At 34.0% G+C, this 12,296-nt stretch overlaps 1 protein-coding gene across 1 annotated transcript; it reads right to left on the minus strand.

Annotated features, from left to right (window-relative positions):
• Positions 1 to 218: 218 nt before the first annotated feature.
• Positions 219 to 12,145, minus strand: LOC109039161 (serine/threonine-protein phosphatase 2A activator). The gene is given in 9 exon segments (XM_019054539.2): positions 219 to 971; positions 3,491 to 3,598; positions 4,417 to 4,517; positions 4,989 to 5,113; positions 5,559 to 5,776; positions 6,672 to 6,838; positions 6,841 to 6,874; positions 7,547 to 7,656; positions 11,832 to 12,145. Coding segments are annotated over 9 exon segments (1,149 nt in total). The 5' UTR covers positions 11,851 to 12,145; the 3' UTR covers positions 219 to 704.
• Positions 12,146 to 12,296: the final 151 nt, after the last annotated feature.

The raw sequence follows: 12,296 nt of genomic DNA on the forward strand, positions 1-12,296 counted from the left end.
GTGTAATGATTATTTATAAAATTTTGAGAGATGGAATGATAAATATTTGATTTAGCTCAGCTATTCACTCAAATACTTACTACTGAGAGGCATTTGACACATCCAATTTTTTTAAATTATTGATGGTTCATTTTTTTATCTTTTATTTTAAAGTTAGAAAATAACATTCAAAACTTGGTTATTTTCAGACTTAAACAATAAGTTCTGTGTTTAAAAAATTAGGCAAAGTTAGATTTGTATTTTTGTGATTAGCATTACAATTCATCACACACAATTATTAATTTGAGAATAGCAATTTCAGTGAAATCAAACTCAAATGGGGTAATGGAGGTGATCTTCTTGTCTCCTCTCTGAAGTAGATGCATACTTTGATCGGTAAAGATGTCATAAAATTATCTATGATTCAACTTTCTAGTTCCATGTATTTTCGAATTCTCCATTTAAAACAATCCAGTTTGGCAAGTTATAATATCCTAAAACTATTGACTTTTGTTGTCGATTGGGCTTGAAGTCAATTATTGAATTGAAAAATCATACAACATCAGATTTTTGAAAGCGGCCTCATTCAAAACCTAATTTGGAGTAGAAAATAAATCATAGTAGGTATGATGAATAGTTCACAGACTGAATATTTCACACTTCAGCTTCATATTTTTTATTAATTATCCTGACTTTGCTTTGCTAAAAGAAAACAACGAAACTGATCAGTTGATTTGGCTGTCAGGGCTTTTGCTCACCCTAGCTTCGTTGACAGAAACAGGTGGGATGTTACCTGGTTTTTTATTTAATGCATCTGCATCTGATTGAGACCGTGAGAGAACAGCTTCCCTAGTAAGCTGCGATGTGGAGACACTGAATGGTGCTGATGGTTTCCGCTGCATTGGAAGAGCAAATTTTGCCTTTTCACATGCTTGGAACCGCAAGATAGACCCAAATAAAACATGCTGGATTACGGGAAATTTCCTTAATACCTAAAAAAAAAAAATTATAACATGAAATACTTATTGCATAGCACACTGCTTAAGTCATACCTTACTAAATTGGAATGCATCTAGACCAAGGGTTCATTCCGACTAAGTAGGATTTCCGTATAAAACAGACTTAATACTGGCGAACCAAAAAAACAGGACAAAGCCAATATTACAGAGTTATCGGAATTTCAAACTTGGTGAGGTTTGACTGTGCATTCTTAGCTGTAGTTCGCTTCATAATGAAAATAAAGGATTTGCGATGACCACTTTTGCTCTAAACATGCTCACGTTTTAAGTCTTTGACAACTTCACACGATCAGTAAATTCCATTTTTTCAAAACGAGAAAAAATGTTTCTATATCAATGAAAAAAAAAGTAAGTTCTTTCCAGACGTTGTTACTTTTTCTTTGACAGGCATTAATGAGATTTGTGCACATTTCGTCACCTTCCAGGCAAAGTATCACAAGCGCCATGCGACGTTTAAAAATTTCCGCTGCCATTTTATTTTTTTACAGAGAAATTGTTCAACGAAACTGTCCGAAAATTTCACTGAATTTTCTTTGTGCTGCCGATAAAATTTAGTGAAATTTCCAAACAGATTCAACCAACAATTTCTCAGTAAAGAAATAAAATGGCAGCGGAAATTTTTAAACGTCGCATGGCGCTTGTGATACTTTGCCTGGAAGGTGACGATTTCTCAGTGATGCAGCTACTTCAGAGCAGAATCTTCATAAAGATCATACTTATTGGTCCTAAACCAGGTGTTGACATAAGATCTCTGTATCATTGCTGAATGGACCACTGAACTAGATACAAATTGAGGCATTTGGACACCTGTTTTCGAATTAAAATTTCATATGGAGCATGATTTGGAGGAAAATTTCTAACGTCAACTCCTAACTAGGATATTTAATGATTTTTGATGCGTGAATTTAAACTTCCCGCTTGGGAAACAACAAAACTCTTCAAGAGTTGAATTACGTCCTGAAAATTGCCATGATAGTCTATGCAGCATAAAAATATGACAAGCCAAATTTTGGCCCTTTGGCTCAGTTGTTGCATGTTTTTCAAACTTTAAACAAGCCAATGTGGGGAAAGAGCACTTCTTGATTGAAAAGCTCGCCATGAGCGTTGTAGTGTGCGATTTGACTCACATAGCGTATTGTTTTTCTTGTGTGGCAATTTACATTTCCAGTACCCAATGCAAACTGAAAACAGAAATAGTTTGCTTAGGAGCTATTTAGAGCTTTTTTTGTTGCCTAAATCAAATTCCATATGAAATTTTGAGTAGAAAATATGTATCATAATGCTTCAATTCCTACCTTGTTTAGTGGTCCCTTGCTTCATTATTGGAGAAAAGTGGAAATCACCAAAAACAAAATCTGGACATTACAGCAAATATGTTGCAAGCAATAAGCAATAGTCAGCAATTTATACGCCACTAATGATAAATAGAGAAGCATACAACTCATAAATAAAGGAACAAGATTGGAGTAGTAATTATTTTGCCCTTAACAGGAATGGATGCTTTTATCTCCGTAAAAACATGGTGGTAACTGACACACTCAGGAAGTGAAAATCCGTGACCTTATTTGGGTTTGAGTCCAACAGGCAACTAAACTAACTGTGCAACAAAGCATCAAGAATCAAGAAAAAATAAAGGTGTTTAAAGCCAAGTTCATGTTTTTAAAAGCCCGACAATGGTAGGGCCTCTTGGGAAGGTCAAAATTCAATGAAAATAACAACTAACTGAGAATTTGGAACTACATCTGTTGTAATACATCTTCAAATCGAAGGCTAAAGAACAATACTACCTAACTGACAATTTTGGCGAAAATGAGTTACTGTCTTAACTGCATTCCTCAGTATTAAATACGCAAGCTGATGTTTTTAGTTTTTTGCAATTTCGCATGGGAGCACTGTAATAACGCTGTAATGTAAAAAGAGAAAGAAAAAAATTGCAAATCCAACCACAAAGATACAAGAATGGCGAAGTTTCTTCTTTGTCCTGCAAAATCGTCAGAGTTTGCAGGTAGGCAGTTTTGTGCCTTAGCCATCAAAATGTATGTATATTATGATAAAAAATAACTTGACAAGAATAAAAAAATCCCTTTTACATTTTTTTTCGGAGCAGCAAAGATCCATTTTCTGTGAGAAGAAAAAAAAGGATTGAAACTTAGTAATGATCGGTATTTCTCTTAAAATATGTACAGATTTTTAGAGAAGATGTTTATTGTTTTTCTGGATTCACGGATGAAGGCACAAGATCATGCAAGTTGAAGAAAAACAGATTTGAAGGAAATTTTCAGACAAAATGTGATGCTTTGGAAATGCTATTGTACGCATGGTACAAGCTAAATATTTTTAGGGCGAAAAATTAAAACAAGAGTTATTACAAGCCACTACCAAAACCTGTCATATTCTCTGTGCAGTTGTGATAAAAAATACAAAAAATTGTCCAAAACTGCGAAATCTCAGACAACGCTTTCTTTGAGAATAATATCCACAAATACACATACCTCTCCATCATACATTTTGATAAGACCCTGATTTACTTTAGTCCACGTGGTGAGTCCACTTATGTTCCACAGCTGATTTGAGTGTTCTGCAAAATGACCAGTTTTGACCTACAAACAAATCAAATACTTTTCTATTTAAATAATTCTAAATATTCAATCGATCAAATAGTATAAAAGGCACAATTCATTTATTATTCAAAATTAGAGGCTCTAGGGACACAAAATACAAAAAGAAACAGTCAATCATGGTTGGTTCCACCACAAATAATAGCAGGGAGCATAAAGAAGGATGGGTAATATTTTACCTAGTACCTGCAGATGAAATGGACTACATTTTGCAATTAGAGCTAAAATTTTTGGCTAATTTTAGGCAACATATTATGTAGCATTAGTTTTCCAGAACAGATTAATGCTTGTATGACTGAGCCAGAAATAATAGTTCCTCATCGCAAAATACAGTCCAATTCAACTGTCATTTTTTGTACCAAAATACATATGAGTTTGGTTTCTGACATAAAACTGATTGAATAATTTTTACATTTTCTTCCTATGCCAACAAGAAATGAAGAATAGAGTATTGCTTGCCACCGTCCAGTCAAAATATCACAAGCGCCATTGGTGCTTGAGCACTATGTTACCAAATTTGTCCAATTTTTCTATGGAAAAACTAATGAGCAGAATAATTTGAAAATTTTCCCTGGTATTTCTTTTGTCAGTAAAATTAGTCTCTGGAATTTTCATGAAAATGTGTGCCAAAGTTTTGAAGAAGAAATTAAAATAATATTGAGGTGTCTGGCAACATAGCATCTAAGTATGAATGGAGCTTGTGATATTCTGACCGAGGGTGACGATATCATTGCAAAGAAGTAAATAAAGCAGATCATATTTTTAAAAAAAGTATAATAACTGAACTTTTGAATTCTTACCTCTGTTATATACTTAATACAGCCTATAAACATATATTCCTGGTGCAATTTGTTCACTATTTCATCTTGAAGGAACATACTTGGTTCAATAATTGGCTTTCCTGTTTAAAAAAGAGTAAAAGTGCAACTAAGTAAAGCACACATACAACTAATAACTATACAAAAGCAACTGCTTCTGCCATCATTTATATTTCTTTCAGTGTTGCACCGTACGAGCTGTCTCTTTTCACTAATTTGCTGAGTTTTAGAAAAAAAAGAAGCTAAAGAAAATTTTTAGATTATTTTCAATGATCAATTGTACAGAGGTTAATGAATTACAAGCAAGTATTAAAATTTATTGAACAATTTTAGGAGGTAGTGCAGATTTGGTAATATTTTCTGGTATCTTTCACACCTTCAACTTTGGTAGATGTTGTTCTTACAGAGGAAAAGGAAGAAAGAACAGAAAATCTAACAGCAGTAGTGTAAAACTGCAGAACACAATTATAACGTACCAGACAATTTTTCTCAGACGGACGAAACTATATCTTAAAACTGAGATAATTTTTAATTATCATCACAAATAATTTTACCTATGAACTGCGCACTTCCCCATATGAAAGGTACAAATTGATAGTCATCTAAACTCCAGACACCATGACTACCTGCAGGTTCCATGCGATATGTTTTTTGAAGTTTGCGAACTAAATTCAAATACCTGAAAATCCAAGCAAAGTAAATATGTGAGTATAAACCAAGAAAAGATAAGTTTTTCTTGTCTCCATGAGACAATTTCTTTATGAAAGGCAAGTTGTCAACTATGTATGGTGTTTGATGGATTTATGATGGATTAGTTTAATGCAGTGATTTCAAAAAGACATTAGACCTTGTTCACACTAAGGTTTGTAGAACAAGACCTTAATTCCACTGCCACATTTGAAAATATCTGCCGTTTTTAATAAGGGCATTTCTTTCCCTATGCTTGTTGAACAAAGTTGTGAGCTAAATTACAATCCATGAACATTGCATGATAATCAAAAAATCAGTATTGATAAATCTGGCTCTCTGCTGAGTTTTATGCTTGAAGCATTTCTGTTGGGTTTTTAACAATAATCCTTCAAATAACGGTTTCATTTTTGATCAAATGAATTTGAAGAACTTACTTATTAAAAACTCTGGTCACCACAGCTATACTGTCTTTTTCTTGAAAAATACGTAGCTTGAAGAGACAACATAGAAACATACAAAATGACATTTCATGTCCTGTGCCATAATCAATTCTTGTTGAGTTTCCAAAGCTTTCAGTTAAATATTCTTTTAATTCTACAATTGCTGGGTGTAACTCTCTGGGTAGAATATCTTCCAATAATTTGCTGCTGTTCTGAAAAATAAAGTACATATACCATGTAGGACAAAAAAAAGGGGGTAATGTACAACATGGTGAAAATCTGTGGAGCCGAAGGGAATAAGAATTTCCTTCATTCAAACTTTGAACATAAATTAGAGCATTAAGGCCATCTAGTTCAAGCATTTTGTAAGGCACTTTGGGGGACTTTTTGACCCTCCTCCCTTCCTTGCACACCCGGAAAATCGCCCCTTCTGAATTATGTAAGGCTAGTGGTTGGTGGTATACATGGTCCCCTGCACCAATTTCTCCAAAAAGAACTCAGATAAGGAAAGCCAGAAAGATACCTGGGGCTTTTGTTTGAAATGAGGCTAGAAAACACTTTTATGAGAAAAAATCTATTTAATTCGAGACCATAACTTTTTAAAAATTAGTTGCGATATTTGTTAATTCTAAGATACTTCCTACTAGACAAACATTACTACATACTTTGCTTTTTTCGTAATCTTTTTTTTTTGTTTCTAATATAAACGCACCCAAATTACGATGTAAGGTCATGTAATGGGCATAATCCAAGATTCCACTTTCAAGATATGAATGAGTGACTTTTTTCTCTGAGTAATATTTACTGATCTACTGTGAAACTGCAAAAATGGGTACCTTGGTTGCGGGTTTCAATGTCTGCGGTCCTCTTTCATCTTCTAAAATGAGACCAAACCAACATTATGGTTTTAAATTTTCTTAAAATATTCTTCACATGAAGAAGAAAAATCACCGAAGTTTACATGAAATCAGGTTTCATAGTTTTTGATGTTGAAAATAAAGCATGACAGGAGGTCTGCAATGCTACAAACCAAGAGATGCATTCCTGCAGTCTCATAGTGATGCAGCGTGTAACCAATGGATTGATGATTATGGAGCCAATATTTACCTCTTTACACTTCTGGTACCATAGTGCAAAAGCTTTGTTACCAAACCGTTGGGGTTGTTCAATTGGCGGAGTCTGATCAATCCATTCATCAAGAGTGCTCAGAAGATTGAGTATTCCTTGAGTCATCTCGGAAATTTCACAATCAATCTTTAAGGATTTGCCTTTGAGGCTTCATTCATAGCTTTGATGAATCCAAAATAGTCCTTTAAAAGATGAGGATGAAAACAATTAGAATTGAGTATCGTCAATAGCAGTCTAATATTTGCTACTACATGCCTAAATTGAGCTGCTCCATCAAACAGGGGTGCCAAAACTTACCGACCATACACCAGCCAATGGCATGAAATAATGGTAATGCTTCAAAAAGGTAATTTGAAAATGAAAAAAGATGTTATCATTAGCATGAATAGGGGTGGTCTCTCGACAAGGCATGAGATATCCCCTCCATTACAGCCAGAACTTTGAGAGCTTTTTTTGAGCTTGGGAGTTTATTTCAGAGAAAACCAGTGGCTTCATCATGTTTCTTGCGAAAATTTACACGAGCAGAGTTGCTCACACTACTAATTCCTGACACATGCAAGAACTCCATTAACTATCAAATGTTGATAAATTAATAAAGAAGAATTTAACAGTTGAAACTATGTCAACTATTAATATTATATTTTGGTCTTTATGACGAAATTAAAAAAATTGTTCACTTTTGTACCTATCTCTCTTTATTTTTCCATTTTTTTGAATACCTCAATTTTATTCCAAGGTAATTTACTTTTAATAATTAGTATCAAATTAATTAGATATTTGGATAATTAGTCCCTTGGTTTTCCTTGATGATCAGTCTAGACATTTAGTGAGTAGTAGAGGGTGAAAAAACTTACATCGTAGGCTTCACTTGATTCCCAAGACTTCATATCTTTTTCAGAAAAGATACATTTCTTTGGAATTTCATAAGTGCAGTCGCCCCCAAGGCTGGTTGCAGAAACTTCATCTGGAAGTAAAGAATATACATTTTTTTTTATCAGAGTGTGATTTTTTACCATACTTACAGAGAACACTTTCAATTATAATGAATTAGGTATAAAAAAAATTATTGTTTGATAGAAAAGTCTCCTGGTTAAGATATGCTAGAGGACTTCGTTTTGTGCTTTGGCCGAGTGAAGTCCAGCGCTGTTACGCTCCTCAGAGTTTCAAAGTTTTTGTGGTTTAAAGTTCTCCTTTTTGACTTGAAATTTATATCCCCTGAAAGCATATACCTCCAAGTATACATTTTTGTACTTTAAATAGTGAAACCATGTGAGTATCCCACAGATATCTGTCTTTTATGCTCATTCAAACGGGATATTATATAACCTTTTCTCACTCGCAGTGGCATTTTATCAACCAGACCAAAATCACCTCAGATAAACATGACATCGTTTATCTGATAACACTCGTCAATAAATCACCTACATTCTGGCAACAAACCAACTTAACCTAGAAAGAGGAAAACAACCGACTCAACAAATGCCTCTCTTCTCTTCAGCCTCACACTCACACTGGAAGGAACACACAGTACCGCATGAGAAACGGGACCCCTCAAAATTTGAATACTATTACGAATTTAAAATTTCTAATTATCTAAATTGCATACATTTAATTTCTCTGAATGACTGTACGAAATGCCTTAACACTACTAAAGTGAACGATATATTTTGTGAACATGAAGCCATTGCCTGCATGTGTCTCAAATGCTATCATCTTGTAACATATGACTTGACATTTTCGTTTTTTAGTGTTAGGGTACCGGTGGCACATTTTATTTACAGAGACTCACCAGAACTGAAATTGAGTTCGAGAAGACTCTTTAGTATATTACTGAGGAAAGAGAAAGAAAAAGAATGGAAACATTTCACCAACTACGAGGAAAATATGCGTTTAGAGGAGAATCACCGAGAATACCAATTGAAACACCCAAAATCTCCAAATGCCCTCCCGAAAATACCGATACACTCCCCCCTCTCACAAAGGAAAAAAGGAGCAACGAACTTAGAAGGGTGTTTCACTAAAGAAAAAGATGAGACAAGAGAAGAATCAGAAGCAGATAAGTTGCCACCAGATCTTGAAAACATAGAAATCATACTATGGGACCCTTTTATTTGTATACACAAAAAGAAAATTCAATCCTGTGAACCATGTTCGAAAACAAAATCAAATTACCGAAAAATCTACTGCGAACATTCACAAAAAGGTTACCAATGCTCTTTCTGTCAGGATAAAATTACAACAGTAAAATGGGAATCCTTAAACAAGGGACTTGAATCTGATCAACTTGAAGATACAGATTTTGAACCTATCATATGTTATGAAAAGAAATATACTCAAAGAAATGAGAAAACGGATAACCAAAGCAATAATAATGATAAAGGAACCAAAAAACCACAACAAAACTTTAATGAAAATAAAAATATATCCAATGAAACCCTTGTAACAAAAAACCTAAATTAGATAACAGTAACAGATACATAATTTTAACAGAGGAAGGTGACGGCGTAAACAAAACAGCAACAAACACGGAACCTAGAAAAGAAATTAATCAAGAAACTCCTATCATAAATAAAGAAAACAGAATAATTTCTAGACAACCCCCTCCTATTTTCTTAAAGGAAACAGATCTTGACAAATTTCATGACATAATCAATACTCATAAAATAAACTTTAAAGAAACAATAATTAAATCAATCCCAAACAATCAAATAAAAATCAAACTAAAAGTTGATAACTACGACCATGCACCATATGACAGATTAAAAAGACTACTAAAGGACGTATATTCTATAGAATTCTATACATTCAAATTTAGGAAAGAAAAAACTTATAAAAGAATCATAAAAGGACTCCCAATTCAAACAAACTTAAACGCACTCAAAAAAGAAATAGAAGAAAAATATCTCTTAGAAACAGAAATAAACCAAATCTATAACAGAAAAAAACCTACCCCACTCTATAAAATTGAAATTAAACATAAAAATAATGAGACAATAAATAAAATAAATAACATTAAAAAATTAAATGGTTTTGAAACAAAGATAGAAGAAATAGATCCAAAATACATTGAGATTCCCCAATGTAAAACTTGTTTACAATATGAACATACAAAAAATTATTGTAACTTTAAAATCAGATGCCTAATTTGTACTCAAGAACATCACAAAGATCAATGCGAAACTTTAAAGAACGCACAAAAGAGTGGAACCCCGATAAAACCGGTCTGCTTGCACTGTAAAGGCGATCATTTTTCAACATGGAAAGGATGCCCAACATACCAGAGACTAAAGGGGAAAAAATTAAAGGACCAAGATACAGAATCTCCCGGAAAACCCCAAAAAGAGGAAGAAGATAAAGATCAGATAATTAAAGAACTAAATAAAAAAATAAGAGAAATGCAATCAGACCATAAAAATAAAGTAGACTCTCTAGAAAAGAAATTAACCATCTTATCAAATCAAGTTGAAAGATTAACAACATTAGTTGAATCACTCTCAAAAGAGATAAGGAAATAAATTAAGTAGTGCCGCGTCGCGTCGCCGTCGTCGCGTGCGTCCGCTGAAAGTAGAATTATTTGTAGTTGTAATCGCGGTAACCGCGGAAGCGAGGTACAAGTTAAAGAGAAAATAGTAACTTAAATAAGTAACCGTACCAAAACACTGAAAGGTGTTTACATTAATTGTAGTAACTTTACCTTAATTTTAGTAACAAGATTTTTTCCTCCTGTTTTAACAGGGGGTTTTTTCAGCTCAAGAGCAGTAGATACTTCTCTGTAAATTGTAGCCACATGTTATTCTCATTAATTAAGTAGTGCCGCGTCGCGTCGCCGTCGTCGCGTGCGTCCGCTGAAAGTAGAATTATTTGTAGTTGTAATCGCGGTAACCGCGGAAGCGAGGTACAAGTTAAAGAGAAAATAGTAACTTAAATAAATGAGTAACCGTACCAAAACACCGAAAGGTGTTTACAGTAATTGTAGTAACTTTACCTTAATTTTAGCAACAAGATTTTTTCCTCCTGTTTTAACAGGGGGTTTTTTCAGCTCAAGAGCAGTAGATACTTCTCTGTAAATTGTAGCCACATGTTATTCTCATTTACCACTTTTGTATTTTAAAATTGTTGTAATTTTCAGAAACCAATGTAGTATCCAGAGGGAGAAATGCCTAGGGCGGATGCCCCTCTTTATTTGTAAATTATGTATATTTTGCAAATAAACAAATTAAAAAAAAAAAAAAAAAAAAAAAAAAAAAAAAAGATATGCTAGAAGTGTCTTCTGTTAAAAGGGTTTCAATCTTTCGTTGCTTCAAGTTTTAAAAAATTCTCTTTAAATGGAGGGCAAGTTACTATAATTTTTGCTTGAAAATGAAGATTTCTCAATTATTCAGAATTCTTTCTTGAAGAATATCATCCTCGTGTTTGTACTATGCCAGTGGAGGACATAATATCAAGTGAAAAACCATCTAACAAGGCAAATTACGAAGGCAACAATATTATTAGGGCTTACGTCACATAAGTTGGCAGTTGTTTAATTTTCATTAGCAAGCAACTACGCACTTGTCCGATAGCCATTGAGGATTGAGCACTGGCAACACCAACGCTGTGCGTGAAAACGTAATTGAATCTACTGCGCATCAGTCAAACTTAAACATCTGCCAACTTGCCTGATGCAAGGTCTGGTTGCTATGTGCAACTACTGAGCAGTTTCCTTTCTTACTTTGCATGATTGGCAAATCCAAAGGAACATAGAAGACCATCTTCCAAGAAATAGAACACTTTCCAAATTAATCATAAATGGGACCCCCTGAAAAAGCATGTTCCGCGGCAAAACTAGCTGTATGTGTTCAGAAACTGATACACCTGTCCATCTGCTCCCTAGAGAACCCAAACTGACAAAATTTTGGGGATGGGTCTTCGAATTTATCGATTCAACTAAAAGTGCAGCTTCACTTTCTGCTGCTAGCACTTCCATTCAGTTTTTATGTCTTTAGCCTGACATGACACATCGTACGGACATTAACTTTATACAAAAATGGTGCAAAGATTTGGAAGTTCTGGTCAAGCTCGTTGCTGATAATGATGTACTCTGGTAGATGGAACGCTTCTAAGAATGAAATTCATATACAAGAGTTTGAAATCACTCACGCTTGGATACTTGGTCCATAGTGGCTATGGATTTGTTGTTCGAACCGAAAGCAGCTCTTATCAAGATGACAGGGAGACTGTAGATTACATTGAAAAAAATTCACTCAATTTCACAGAACTATCATACGCCAGCCAAGGAACTCTATAGTTATTCTGATTCTGGCTCTGAAAATTAACTTGGAGCTTGCAACTTTGCGGCCCACGATGCGAAGGTAAACATAGACACGGAATTACAGTGTTTCCAGATGGAACAATTTATTTTTTTTCTCATTTAAAATTTAAAGATTGAACGAGAGCAATTGATTGATATCATATAAATCCAAAATAATTAAGTTTGTAGCAACAATTAAATGAAAAGAAAGACTGAAAGAGGCACAACGACTGATTTAATTTAAATTGAATCATTCAGGAATTTGTTTAATTTTGAAAACACGACAACAAAGCACTTTAAAGGGAGGTTATGTT

The sequence above is a fragment of the Bemisia tabaci genome, chromosome 5 (genome assembly GCF_918797505.1).
Source record: "Bemisia tabaci chromosome 5, PGI_BMITA_v3".
Lineage (NCBI taxonomy): Eukaryota > Metazoa > Arthropoda > Insecta > Hemiptera > Aleyrodidae > Bemisia > Bemisia tabaci.